At 38.7% G+C, this 15,308-nt stretch overlaps 1 protein-coding gene across 1 annotated transcript in view; it reads left to right on the forward strand.

Moving 5' to 3' along the window:
* The window catches only part of Erp44 (endoplasmic reticulum protein 44), an 81,187-nt gene extending 69,977 nt beyond the window's left edge, over positions 1–11,210 (forward strand). The window contains exons 11-12 of the mRNA XM_005382816.2: positions 8,553–8,655; positions 10,646–11,210. Of these exons, the coding sequence (XP_005382873.1) occupies positions 8,553–8,655; positions 10,646–10,747 (205 nt within the window). The 3' untranslated portion in view covers positions 10,748–11,210. The remainder of the gene's footprint in view (positions 1–8,552; positions 8,656–10,645) is intronic.
* Positions 11,211–15,308: the final 4,098 nt, after the last annotated feature.

Consider the following 15,308-nt stretch of genomic DNA (forward strand, 5'->3'; position numbering starts at 1 on the left):
ACATGAAGGAACCACTTAAAGAACACAATAATTTCCCAGTAGCCAACCACAAAGAAAGGGAGATACATAAACTGACAGATAAATCAAAAATAATTGTTGTAAGGAAGCTCATTTAACTTTTTAAAAATCCAGAGAAATAATTCAGTGAAAACAGTAAAGTGATAAAGTGAGAAAATTAAGAGATTAAAACTATATATGTATATAAAAACCAAGCAGAAATCCCAGAGCTAAAGAAAATAGTAAAGAAATGATCTTTATTTTTTTTGTTTTTTTTTGTTTTTTTCCGGTACTGGGAATCAAACTCATGACCTCGTGCTTGCCAGGCAGGCGCTGTGCCGCTGAGCTGAATCCCCAGCCCTTAAAGAAATGATCTTAAATGCAGCCTAATATTATAACTCAAGGAACTGGGAAAAGATAAAATGAAGCTTAAAGTTAGTAGAATGAAAAGAAAAAGAATGAGTAAACAACCACAGCAGAAATAAATGAAATAGAAACTAGAAAATAATAGAAAAAAAATCAATAAACTAAGACTTGTTTTTTTAATTTATTATTTATTTATTTATTTATTTATTTATTTATTTATTTTTGGTTTTTCTCTGGTACCGGGAACCGAACTCACGACCTTGCGCTTGCCAGGCAGACGCTTTGCCGCTGAGCTAAATCCCCAGCCCGACTTGTTTTTTTTAAAAAGATGAACAAAATTGAAATGTCTTAGCCAGACTAAGAAAGAGGAATCAAAATGCGAAATGAAAAAGGATAACTGACATGAAAATTCGTGCAAGAAACTTGCCTATGAAGAGAAAGAAACAAGGGGATAGCTCAGCAGCTACCAGTGAAATACAGTTTTAGCTCTTCTGGGGAGCAGGGGAATAAACGTGATTAAATGCTTCAGAAAAACAAGTGGAATAAAGAGGTGCTGAGACCGGAAGAAGGGACCAATCAGTGAAGCAAAAGGAGCACAAATGAATGAGAAGCAAAGAAAGTGACCGTCTTCTCTAGGGAGAAAGAGAAAAGGAAGGGGAAAGCATTTCTTTGAGGGTGGTTTGGGGATTTTGTGTGACAGAAGCAAAAAATTGCTAAGGTTCCTGTCCAATTCTCATTTTGAACTGACAGGAATCAAGCAAGAGCATCTGCTGAGAGTCAGAGGAACTGCTGAGGAAGCCAGGGAAAACTGAGAGGGCAGACTGTATTGGACTTAAAAAGGAGGGTCACTTGTGTCCAGTAGCCCACCTCCTGCCATCCAAGCATTAAAAAAGAAAATTGAAACTCATGCAGTTCCTGTAGAAGGTGTGTGAGCATTGACTTTTTGCTAGACAGGACTGCTTTAGCTGGTTGTGTGTCCTCTTCTCTCGCTTTTTTATAGGCTTGTAAAGCTGTTTGCTCCAAGTGAGAGGGAAGTTCTAATGGCTGGCCGTGCTGGGGGAGCTGGCAGGCAGAGTGACTGTGCTCTGCACTGAAGTGCTGTCTGACTCCTGGGTCATTTATAAGAGGTGTATTAGCACATTTCCCCGCCTTCAGTAGTGGATGAGTCTTACAGTTCTTTCATGTATAAAACCTGTTCTCTTTAATGGGAAACTCAGTGTTTGTGAAAGTCAAGAGGAAACCCACTCAGATTCGGTCTACCAGTCAGCAACTAACCTGTGCCCACTTCGAGTGGTGTTCCTGGGGATGTTGTGCTATGCTCAAGGGAGTCCTGCTGAGGAATTCCAACTTGGCTATCTTTTTGCCTGCCGTCCTGAAGTCAGATTTAAAGCACTGGGACTTCTAATCCCAGTTTAGTGTCTTGTTTCCCAAAGAAGCCATACTCTTTAGCAGATGGCCTAATGTGTATATTACTCCGCTAGGGTTTACTGGACCTCGGGCATTTGACCAAAGGAAACTAATCCATCGGCTGGTAGCATTTTATGTATCCCTGGGGCAAAAAGAAATTAGACCAATAAGATTTTCCAAAGAAATCTGGAGATGAGAAATGATCCTCTCGCATCCTTCAGGTGTTTTTTAAGTAGAGAAGGATAAGAGAAGTGACTATAGTTGAATCTTTTTGAAATAAATTACTTCTTTAATTTCTTCCTAAGGTGCTTGATTTCCCCTCCTAGGCACTGTTCCTTCAACATTTTTTTAATTACAAGGAGACACATGCTGTGAGCAGCGAACTAAACCTCTGTGAATAGATGTTAATGTTAAAAATCAAATAAAGCATGCAGCAAAGTGAATCTGACACACTTAATGGCTTGTATAATTGTTATTGTGCTGCGTTGTAATTAAGGCTTAAATGATAAGCATTTTCCATAAATTACTGTAATTACTATTACTTTTACTTAGTAACTCAGCATTTCTGAGGTCATCTGAAGGGAGTGTGCTTGTGGTAAGAGAGAAAAAGCAGATTGATGGTGCACAGTAGGTGCCGTGCAGAGGTGGGCATCAGGAGGTGGAGGTGGGGGCTACCAGCGTTCTGATTTCTCTCTTCCTTATTTCAAAGAAACAGACCGAGTGAGATAAAATAACTAACAGTGGCAAAGCCAAGACTCACATCGAGAGTATATTGAACCCCCAAAACTCAAGCAATACACAATATTAAAACAGTGATGTTTTCAATACCTATAATAAGTATGTAAACGTAAATGCGAAATACATTTTGAGAGCTCATATTTACTAGTGTGTGAAACTAGATGACATCTCTATGGAGGGTTTTTCCGTTGTTTGATCAGATTAGTTTTTTTGCTAGTTTAAAGACATAGAGTTGTTATGGAGCTGAGAAATGACTAGGGATAATTAAACCTAAGGATAGTTCAGGAATATTCTACAGCCCTAAAAAAAGAAATAAGGGGATATGGTATGCTTTTTGGTATAAGATATGGTTAAAGGACTTTAAAGAAAAACTTAGTATTTTAAAAATTGTGGCTAGAGAATGCCTTTTTATACTCATTTCTTCCTTTATTTTTAATTTCTTTTTTTAAAGTTTGCTGTAGTAAGGATTGAACCCAGGGCCCTGCACATGCCGTGCAACTACTCTATTGGTAAACTGGCCCTTTTAAATTTGAGACAGGGTCTTGCTAAGTTGCTCAGTCTGGCCTAGAATTCCCAACCCTCTTGCCACACCCTCCTGTGTAGCTGGGACTACAGCTGTGTACTGCTGCGTTTGGCTGTGAATATCTTTTCGTAAAAGTTTTTAGCTGTCTTAAGCTTCCCAAGTGACAGAGCGGTTTATAAAAGCAGCAGCAGGAAAGATTTCAGGTTATTCTTGGGAAGGTATTTGTTGCTACTGGAATCATCTAGAAATGAAATAGGTTACTGTGATGATAATGAGCGCCCTGTCTCTGGGCTCTAGGTCATTTCCTAAATCACTGAATCAGTGGCAATTAAACTGTTCAATCTGGGAAGTTTGCTGCAGCTGTTCGGCTGGGAAGAGCAAAATTAAAATGAGGTAGTAGGCGACAGGTGTCTCACTAGTAAAGATAAAGCCATTTTATTCATTGACCAAATAGCCTGTCTTACTGACCTCAGAGGGAGCAAACCAGGGTGGAATTACAAAGGAACCAGTTGGTCTTGGTCTGAAGCACTCAAAGCTGTTTCAACATTTATAATTCAATCAGTATAACTTAGCATATTAATGAATAAACAGAACTACATGATCACATCAGTAGATGCACAAAAAGTATTTAACAAAAGTCATCTATTCCGGATTTTTAAAAAATACCCAGCAGATGAGGAACATAATAAAAATTCCTTTAGATAACCTAGAAGAAATGGGTAAATTAATTTAAGGCACATTCAGCCTACCAAGATTTAAATCCTGAACAAATAGAATATCTAAATGGGCTAATAACAAGAAAGAAGACTGCCTCAGTCATACAGTGTTGCCCATTAAAAAAATGACCAGGACTTCTTGTTTTGCTGCTGAAGTATACCAAATGTTTAAAGAACTAATGCCAATCTTTCTGGAGGGGCAACTTCTAAACTCATTTTTACAAGGCCAGCAGTATCCCGATACCAAAGCCAGACAGGAATACTATAAGAGGAGGAAGTTACTAACCAGTGTTCTTGATAAACATGTAAAAGTCCTCAATGGAATAACAGCAAACTGAATTTAATTGGAGATTAAAAGACACATTTATCATGGTGGGAAGAATCTTATCTCTGGGATGCAAGGGTGGGTGGTTGAATATACACAAATCAATAAATGTGATATAGCGCATTAGCAGGATGAAAGACAAAAAAAAGAGGCAAGATCATTTCATTAGGTGTAGAAAAGGCCTTCACCAAGTTCAGTATCTTTTTCATCATAGAAACTCAAATAGGCAAAGACCGTACCTAGGACTGTATATAACTAGCACGTGGGAAAGATAATATCTGATAGGGAAAAGGAGGAAGCTTTCCCTCTAAGAGTAGGAAAAAGACAAGGATGCCCACTCTTGCCACTTCTGTTCTGCATAGGACTGAAAATCCTAGCCAGAACATTTAGGCAAGAGAAAGAAAGGAAAAGCATCCAAATCAGAAAGGAAGTAAAACGTCCCTGATTGCAGATGGTAAGTACTTACAGGTTGATAATCCTTATCCAAAAATTCAAATTGAAATGCTTCCAAAACTGAAACTTTGAGTGCCAAAATGATGCTCAGTTTCAGATTTCAGATCATTTCAGATTGTGGATTTTTGCATTTGGGACGCTTAGTTGGTAGAGTCTATGTAAATATGCCAAACTCTGAGCAACTCTAAAATGTGAGATACTTCTAACAATTCCACTTATACTGGTTACACATAAAAAATAATTTAGAAATAAATTTGAGGAGATGGAAAGCAAGAAACACTGATTAAAAAAAATCAGAGAACACAGTGAAATGGAAAGATAACCAATAATCATGAATTGGAAAAACTAAAACTGTTAAATTGTATATACTTTGAAAAATGATGGGTAGATTCTGCCCAGCTCCTATCAAAATCCAATGATGTTTTTCACAGAAATAGAAAAAGCAATCCTAAAATTTGTATGAAACAAAAGCCCCTGAATAGCCAAAGTGGTTTTGAACAAAAGAACAAAGCTAAAGACATCACGTGTTCTGACCTCAGAATACGCTACAGAGCATCTGGGCATGGCAGCGTACACCTGCAGGCCTAGCATTCTGGGAGGCCGAGGTAAGAAGATTACAGGTTTGAGCCTTGCCTGGGTGATTGACAATTTAGCAAGACTCTGTCTCAAAATAAAAACTAAAAAGCCATGATGTAGCTCAGTGCAAAGATCCTGAGCTCAATCCTCAGCACCAACAAAACAAAACAACAACAAAAACTACAGAGTAGTAGTAATCAAAACAATTTGGCAGTAGCATAAAAAGTCATAAATTAGTGGAACAGAATAGAGTGCCCAGAAGTAAACCCACTCATTTACAGTCAATGAAATTCCAACAAAGGTGGTAAGAATACACAAGTGGGGAAAGAATAGTCTGTTCAGTACATAGTGCTGGGGAAGAGGGGGCTGGATATGCACAGCAGAATGAAACTAAGCCCTCATCTCATACCACCTATAAACTTTAACTCAAGATGGGTCCAAGCTTTAACCATAAGACCTGGAATTGTACTAGAAGAAAATATAGGGGGAAGTTCCATGATGTTGATCTGGGCAACAGTGTTTTTGGCTATGAGCCACAAGAGTACAGGCAATAAAAGCAAAACGGTAAGTGGGCTTACATCCACAATTTACAGAATGAAGGGACAGTCTATGGCAGTGGTGGTTAACCTATGGCAGGTGTGCCACACTGGGCAGTTAGCATTAAAGCTCTAAAAGGTTCGCCATCACTGGTCTGTGGAATGAGAGAGAGAGAATCTGATTTAAAAATGGGCAAAAGATCTGAATGAACATTCTCAAGACATAAAAGTAGTCAACCAATGTGTGAAAAAAATGCGCAACACAAACCACCAGGGAAATGGAAATTAAAACCACAGCTGTGAATCCCCTTATACCTGTTGTAATGGCTGTTTCCAAAAAGACAAGTGGTGACATGGACAAGAGGAAACCCTCATACACTGGTGGTAAAAGAATAGGTACATAAATCTATAAAAGGACTAGATAGACACACAGTATAGTAATATACTTTTTAAACTGTGCAAAGACAGTTTAATGGAGAAAGGTAGTCTCTTCATCAAATGATCCCAGCCCAACTGAACATCTTCCTACCAAAAACAAATTTTGTCTTATGAAAAATTATCTTAGAATTGGCCACAGACCTAAGTGCAAAAGGTAAAGCCAGAAAACTCTTAGGACTGATCATAAGAGAACTGTTGTATTAAGTACATTCCTGTCTCTGGGACAAGATACCCAGTGTCTGTAACTTTTGGCTCACGGTTCCAACAGGTTCAGTGCAATGTTGGTTAGCTCCAAAACACAAATGGCATAGAGGAAAGGCCTGCTGGAGGACAGCTGCTCAACCCAGAGTAACCAGAAAGCAAAGAGAGAATGGAGAAACCAAGAGCAAGGAATACACACTTCCACGTCATGCCTCCAGTGACCCACCTCTGTCACTTAAGCTCCACTTTCCAGCACATGAGACTTCTGCAGGACATTTTATATCTAAACCATAACATGCCACTTCTGAACCCCATAATGCTTACGGCCATTTCATTACGCAAAATGCATTTAGGCCATCTCTAAGAATCACCAAAGTCTTAACAGTTCGAGAACTGCCAAAAAGTCCAAGCCCAAAGTATCCTCTACTCAAGGCAGACTGTCCTGTAAGCCCCTATAAAAACCTACATGTTTACCCTAAGTACGGTGGCGCAAGGTTGACTTTCTCACTCCAAATGCTTTGCAGATGATTATGTTTACCATGTAGTGTGTTTTCTTGACATTCACTGTTAATTCTGCGATTGCTCCTTCGTAATAATGACGGGTCATTTCTGGCCACATGCTAGATAAGAGCTCTTTAGTAATCTCTTTTTCTGCCACATAGGTTCAGTTTCATCCTATTTTCCTTGCCTTTGCCTTTTACTAACAATTCTTTCTCTACTCTCATCTGTTGACAAGGAGGGAAGTCAAATTAGAGGAAAAAATATCTTGAGCATTCTCTTAATCTGTCACATTGAAGATTTAATCATTCATAAATTATTTCTTGATTAGCAGACAGTCCTTACTGCATTACTTGTGATAGTCTTTGGACCTTATTAAACAAACTAGCAAGGCCCTAGATATAGACCTTTTGCAGCTGTATGGATTGAACAGATATTTCAGCACTTTGCTGTGGTTGACAGTAAATGATGTCAGATTAAATTTAAATTGATCTCAATGTTTATCTCTGCTGCATGTGCAATTATTTCAACACTAGAGAACCTTTCAGAGGCATTCTGTCGATACAGCTACCTGACAGTCATTTGCATTTGTAAACTGTGCATTTGGCACCTGCTGGTCTCTGTTGCTTTGGAGCTGGTGGGGAGCCACAATGGGTGTGCAGTGACGGTTTTGCTTGGTACGTCTCAGTGGGAGTTATTGAAGGGAAGAAACCACTTCTAGGACCTCAAGAAAGGACGAAAAGAAAAAGAAGCTGGTAATAGTAACACAAGCCAACTATTCTTTGCTACCAATAAACGACTGAAAAAGTCACTTCTGCCCAAGGAATTAGAGTGTGTGTGGATATTTAAATTCTTACACTGATAGCAAAAACAAAGAGTTTCTGTTTAAAATAATGAATTTCAAGTGTACCTCATATCAATAGAAGGCAGACAGTTCACTTGAGCAGAAATACAAATTTAAACAGCAATGAAAAGAAAATGCCTCATTTTTGAAGAAATGTAAATTAAAATGCAGGTATCTTCTACTTGTCAAATTAGCAAAAAAAATTTGATTTAAAAATGCAAGCCGGGTGCACACCCCTATTCCCAGCACTTGCGAGGCTGAGGCAAGAGGATTGCCACAAGTTTGAGGCTGCCCTCGGTCACATAGCGAGTTCAAGCCAGCTGGACTACATACGAGACCCTGTCTTGAAACACAGAACAACCCAAAATAAAGCAAAAATCGGTTGAATTTTTGTAGGGCTAATTTGCCCACAGTTTGTCAAAAGTTTTTATACTTTAACACAATGATCTTACTTTATTGGCTACAACTCAAGGAAATAATTACAAAGAGAAAGCCTGGTATGTAAACCTGCTTAGGTCAGTATGGTACAAGCACATAATACATCCAGGGAACTGGTATATGTATAGAACAAACAGTTCCTTTTTCCATCCCGTTTCTATTCCTCTCCTCCTTCGCTCCGCCCCTTCCTCCTCCATTTCTTGAGCCTCTTCCTTGTTTGGGTATGTGTTTGCCATACACATGTTCACATTCTTTGTGTGGAGTTGGTACATGGACCTAACACATCTTAATTCTTTCTTTCATCGCGTTTCCCTTCCCTCCTGCCTTCTTCCCCTGCTCCATCTTGATTCCTTTCCCTTTTAAGAAAGTTCTATCTCCCTACTTCCTGTTATCTAGTTTTCATTTTGTCGGTAAAATTTCAAGATTTTTTAATTATTAAGTTGGCAAAGTCCATGCTAGCACTTTAAGCTAAAATTTTATTTGACTTTGTTTTTAGAATTCCTGGAAAACTGAAGCAGTTTGTATTTGACTTACATTCTGGAAAACTCCACAGAGAATTCCATCATGGCCCTGATCCAACTGATACAGCCCCAGGAGAGGTAGGACTCTTGTGCTATGGGAGCTCTTCTTTTTCTATTAGCCTCAGAGAGGGTTGGAAGCTCCTACATAGGCCTGAGGTTTAGCTCTTAAATACCTTTGCATAGAAATTCTGAACAAACTATAGAACATGTATAAATTATGCTGTTTAAAATTACTTCATAAAATTTTAGGCCTTCACAGAAGTACAATACGCAGTATAGTATCTTGATGCACCTAGGTGCTCTGAGTATAACCTCTGTGGAGTATGGTTGTTAAAGGGTTAAATTCAGGTGGCTTCAGGTAGAATTAGGAAGTGGGAATTGGGAGTAGACAGATGAGTGAGGAAATCAGTGGATTTTAGCAATTGGTCAGGCCTGCCTACGTGGCTGGAAGGTTGACCACACGGTAAGGAGAGCAGTGATCTGTTATTCTTGCTGAACGATTCTAAGAGCCTACGTGAATACAGTATTTTGGTGTTCAGAACTTAAGATTTATGTACCTTTCCTATTTGAGATTTCAAGTGCTTGACATCTGTTTATCAAAATTTCGTATTTTATTTGTATGTATAAATCCTAGTTAAGTATGTTAAATATATGTGTGTATAAATCCATATGTGAAAAAATAATTTTTAAACTGGAGAACTTTGTATTATTTCTACTTTATAACTCCTATTATACATACTCTGGTTTCTCTTCAGATCGTGTAAATCTTTCGCCTATAACTCCTATTATAAGTAATTTCTATGTCCCTGCTTTACTAAACAGCCCTAAATTTGCGTTTTGATGTGTTAGAATTTACAGAATGTCTATTATAGTGAAAGTAAGTAGGAAGATGATATATATAAGTAGGAAGATGATATTTTTGCTTATTCTATACGCCTAAATTTAAATTCATTATTTTGCCCAAAGAAGCTACTAAATAAAAACTGTATGTTCCTTTACCTTATTGAAGAGTCAGATGAGGGTTAGAATCAACAGTTCTTTTTAGAATCTGCTGACATGATTTTTTCTTGAAAAGATAATGCCAGATTTTTCTTTGGTAATTAAGCAACTATCGAAGGAGACAAACTTGTTATAGGCAGTAACCTAAAGGTAATTATTTTCCTCAGAAAAGGCCTGTTTAGGATTTTATCAGAGTAGGAAGAGATGTAGTTCAGCCACTATTGCATTATCCTGGTTTGTGTCAAGTTCCCCTTAGGTAGTGAGCTATTTGTATTTATTCATCTTTGTATATTGATACCCAGTGGGCACCAAATACTATAGATGTGTGTTTGATAATAATATAATTTCAGCTTAAATTGTGTCATAGCAAAAAACTGGGTATTGGGGAAGTGACACATGTCAAATTCTAATGGTGTGTTTGTAGACATCTTGCTCTCTGTTACGGGAATGTCCTAGTATGCAGAATGTGTGACAGTATCGGTATGCGTAGCATCCGTGTGGAGATACTACGCTGCCTTCTTCAAATTCTTGGAAATCACTGTTATGGGTTGACTGTGTATTTTTGTCTAGTGTGGGACACAAGTAAAATACTACAAAAAATAAATTTTTCAATATTGTATTTTTTTCCCCACTTCACCTAACTTTTAATAATTTGTGGCTCCCAGGTAGTTGATAAGTAAGTTCTGTACCTAGTGCGTAAGTGCTCTCATTCAGCAGTCATCTGTAAGAGGAGGTCTGGGCCACACCAAGGTTGTCCACCTCCCTGGGATGCTGTAGTGAAGCATCTGGTGCCCAGTGCCTTGATTCCTTCCGTCACACCGCAGCAAACTGCAGCAGGCCCAGGCTCGCTGGCACGGCGGCAGCCCTGTCTGGGAGAATCTGAGAATGGCATTTGACATGAGAAAAGAAGATTTCAGACTGAACTCCTGTGTCTGGCACACAGTTGCTCTCTATTATTGATTAGTAAGCAAATAATTATAGGGCAGCTACCATTTGCCTACTACGCATTAAACTGCTATAACTCCATAAAGTATACCAGTACAAAAATGTTTTATTTTTTCTTTTATAGCAAACCCAGGATGTAGCAAGCAGTCCACCGGAGAGCTCCTTCCAGAAACTAGCACCCAGTGAATATAGGTATACTTTATTGAGGGATCGAGATGAGCTTTAAAAACTTGACAAACAATTTGCAAGCCTTTCAACAGCAGCATCAACTTACGTGGTGGAAATAGTAAACCTATATTTTCATAATTCTATGTGTATTTTTATTTTGAATAAACTGAAAGAAGTTTTGGGTTTTTAATTTTTTTCTCCCCCTGACTCAAAATGCATTGTCATTTAACATAGCCTCTTTTAAAAATCTGGTAGGGTTAAAAAAAGAAATAAAAACCAGAGGCCTGTCTTTGTTCTGAATCTGTCCTGTAAAATCTTTATAATCAAGTGAAAGGTGACCTTGCCAGAAACACACCATTAACTTGCACTACGAGGGTAGGGAGGACTTAGGGACACTTCCTGTGTGGTATGTGCTTTTCTTTCTTTTCTTTTCATGTGATCAGTTCTGTTGGTATTTTCATTATCATATTTCTGAAAGCTGAGGATACTTGGGAGGGGAATAAATTAAAATTTTCACACTGTGTACTGTGTTTTACTGATTGGTTGGATATTGCTTATGAACACTCCATAGTGATATTTTTTGGATTCTTAATGTGTAACTTAAACATACTATGAAGAGGAGGAGAGCCATAAGCCAGAACATTTGGCAGAAATTGTCCTTATGAATTAAGGAAAAGAAAATGAAAAGTATTATTAAATTTCTATGTGTTTGTCTAAGAAAGTGGCATATGGATGGCATTTAGAGCTTCTAACAAATTATACCTAACTCTGGGAAGTAGAGATACTGGCAGAGCAGGTTACTAGTAGTGAACTATATAACTTTAAGGCTTCTCCTGTCATAAGACTTCAATTTCCAAGGAGAACACCCAGCAGAGAAATTTTATTTCAATAATTCCAAGGGGCTGGGGATTTAGCTCAGCGGCACAGCGCCTGCCTGGCAAGCGCAAGGTCGTGAGTTCGATTCCCAGTACTGGAAAACAAACAAACAAACAAAAAAAAATTCCAACCCTCCTTCTATCTTGTAGTGTTGTTATAGTTGTATAGATCAAAAGCAAAGACATTAAAGAACATGCGTATTTAATTTTCTTTCCCATTGTAAAATTGTGAGAGGTCCCACCCCCCCCCCAGATGCCCTGATTTCCTAGGCCTGCAGTGTACAGTCCGGTAGTCCCAAGGCAAGGCCTCAATACTGCCAGGGACTAAAACCAGAGGGAGCAGACCCTCAGTGTCATATCAGGAATCCCAATGCCAGAGGACAGACAGGTTCGGATTTGGCTTTCCTCTGGGTCTGGGTTGGTGCTATAGGCAAAGGGTCATTTTATACTTGGGTATAAATCAATCCCAGTTTGGGAAAGATTATTTTTAAGCTTCAAAGGTTGACTTGTGCCATTATATGTAATATATGTAACATCTCCCAATCCTTTTAAAATAAAATGAATATTTATAATGGATATTTAATTGTTATTTTTAAAAAATACAGTTGTTAGTTATGCATGGTTTATCCATAGTTTCCATAGTTTCACTCAGAATAAATAAATGTTAAGGTGATAAGGGGCATGTTAGAGTATTGTCTCAGATTATGACTAGAAAAATAGGACAGAGCTTTGTAGAATTTGGGCCTTAGTTCTGCTCTTTTTGTTGCTTTTATTCAATAACTTGAATGAAGTCAGAGTTATGATCTTCAGGTCAGAGAATGGGCCAAATCTGATAGGGTTACAGTGAAAACAAGTATTCAAAAAGGTAACACGCAAGACCAAACGCAGCACATGCGGCTAACTGGAATACATTTGTAATCCTGTAATTGGGTTTGAAAAGAATGAAGGTACTGCCCAAGTATTAGGTTTCAGAGAGCTGAATTAAGAGTAGTTACTGTGAAAGAGGCCTCAAGAAATACATGTTCAGTGTGATCTAAGATGGTAAAGTGATCATGTAAAAAGTGAGAGGGTTTGAGGCTGCATTATTTAGTGTTCCCGTATATATTGGTTTTAGGCTCCAGCCCTGCCGGTTTCGTCTTCTTAGACTTTGAACCTTGGAGGGCAGGACACTGACCTTCACGTCTGTATCTGTAGTACCTGGAGTTTCTGGGCACTTTAGTAATCATCAGATGTTTTTTGAATGAAAAGCCAAGTGACCTTGGGTGACTTCCATATCCCTGAAGGTGCTAGGCACTCAACAGGATTTGATGTCCGGTTTTATAAAAAGTCCTTAACGAGCTCAAATGCATTCCATGAAATAAGAGCTTTTGGCTTGGCGAGACTTGGGTCTGAGCATGGTCTACAGACATTTGAAGGGTTGGCAGTATGTGTGCATCTCAAAGAGTGAACTGTGCTTGGAAGAGGTCCTGGGGGTGCGCAGGTTTTACTAGACATTTCTTCAAGGCAAGTTTTTGGTGCTTGCACGATGAAGTATGCAAAGGTGAATAATGCATAATTTCCGCCCGAGAGTTGCTCAGTCTTGTCAGGCACGTGATATGTAAACAGTAACAGGTGTTACAGATGTCGTGATGGAAGGAAAGAGGTTAGTGTGGCTGGCATAAAACACTGAATTCCAGAGATTTCATTTTATGCTGAGTTTTAAGAAAATGAATTCATGTTCTCCAAGGATCTGAGTGTATGGAATAATCTGAGCAAAGGTATGAAACAGCCAAGTGCATTAGAGAAAATCTTTTTTTTCTCCTTTGTGAGACAGAGTTTCACTATGCAGTTCAGGCTGGCCTTCAACTCACTTTGTAGCACAGGCTGGCCTTGAACTCAGAGCAATCCTCCTGCCTCAGCCTCCTGAGTGCTGGGATTACAGGTGTGCAGCACCACATCCGGTGAAAATAAAATCTTGAAAGAGGATTAGTACATTGGAGATTGGGAAGAAATGAGAAAGAAGTTTAGAGCAAGAAATGGAGCTGCTCACATAGGGTCTTGGTTGCCAAACTAAGGGCTTTATAGTGGATAGTGTAGGTAGTCGAGTCCTGTTAGAGATCTTCTGCAGGGAAGAGCGTTTCTGTTTAAGTTGGAGAAAGAACGCTGTGGAAGCAGGTCTCAGTGTAGCCTGCCAGGAGAGTATCCCAGCAGGGCTTGCTTCAGTTTACGCAGTCTTTCCTGGGCCTCAGGCTCCTCAGCTGTGGCAAGAGAGGACACACAAGGAGACTGAAGAGCACAGCTGAGTAGCAAAACCCAAACCAGAAGCTTCTCTGCCAGCCCCTTCGCCAGTGTTTCAGAAACCGTTCCCAGTTGTGAGAGGGACCATGAAAAGGAGAAACTTTCTTTAGCTAACATTGTAAAAAGTTTTTAAAAATCAAATGAACCCAGAAAGGAAGGCAGAAAACAGGGATCTAGAGCGCCGCAGAGAACTGATGAAGTCGCGTTGTCAAGTATGTGTGAAAGAACAGGAAACTGGTGTGATAAAAGCCACCAGATCAGAAAATACAAAAGTGTTTGAAATAGTAAAGCTGAGAATGAGATTAAATTTGTAGAAAATTCTAAAGTTGCCAAGAAAAAAAATTTTTAAACCTGAGTCAAGACGAAAAGAAGAATGGATAAAGTAGTGTAATGGGTTGACAACCAGAAAGGCTGAATGTTCTTATTTTCCTTTAACAAAGAGATACAGTCTGTTTGGGCAAAAATTACATGAAATAAAATGAAAGAGTGAGAAGGAAAAAAAATGCCACGTTATTTTAAGGTCTGCCTTTCGTACTCTGTGTTAACGTCCGGGAATTTTGTGACACCGTGAAGAATATAAGGTGACAGAAGACGGAAATGGGCAGACAGCGTTCCAATTTTCCAAATAAGTAACGGCTTTTGCTATTTTTCTAAAAAAAAACCTCATGAGCCAAACTGAAATATTAGAGTCTGTATGGGGTGGGGGGGATTTAAATAGGTGTAAAGAACAAAGTAGTTACCAGTTTTTAAAATCAGTATTTAAAGACCCTGAAGACAATAAGTTGTTCCAGGGCTTATATTGTTTAATGCTGATAAAACTGACTTATGTGTTCATTAAAAAAGCTTGAATAGGACCTTTGCTTAGTAACTGTTTTTTAGCTGTGTTTGAATTTTTGTATGTATTTCCAAGTAATAAAACTATATTTATAAAATATTCCTATATTTGAGACTTTTTACTAATTCACTGCCATAAATAGTATCATTTTACTCTGAATCTGGATGACTAGACTTACTGCCTGTTTGTTTTATTTTTCATGTCGTTCTGTTTTACTTAGAGTGGGGAGCTATGAATTTGGGTGCTGGTAATTGAAACCCAGTCTTTCATTGAGAAATTCCTTTCCAAACACACTTTGGGGAAAGGCTGGCCTGCCATGAGGCCATAGGGTTTGGAATCTGGAAGAGAAAGTGCGGTTTGCAAAACTTCTCTAAAATGTTCGCTTTCCCCTCCATCGTGCTGAACAAATCCCTCTTACTCATCCTTCAATGCCTCATTGCCACCCGCTATGGTCCCACAGCCTTTTATGTATGTTAGGTAATCTGTAGTTAGGTAATTCAGAGTTCATGTATCCCTTTTTCTTGTCCCCACATAAATGAATGTCGTAAGGAAAAGAGGAACTCCAAACTTGTGCTCCTAGCAACTTGGTACACTGAAATTACTTAGGAAATCTCTGATTAAAAAAAAAAAAA

The sequence above is a fragment of the Chinchilla lanigera genome, unplaced genomic scaffold (genome assembly GCF_000276665.1).
Source record: "Chinchilla lanigera isolate Chin_1 unplaced genomic scaffold, ChiLan1.0 scaffold00018, whole genome shotgun sequence".
Classification (NCBI taxonomy): domain Eukaryota; kingdom Metazoa; phylum Chordata; class Mammalia; order Rodentia; family Chinchillidae; genus Chinchilla; species Chinchilla lanigera.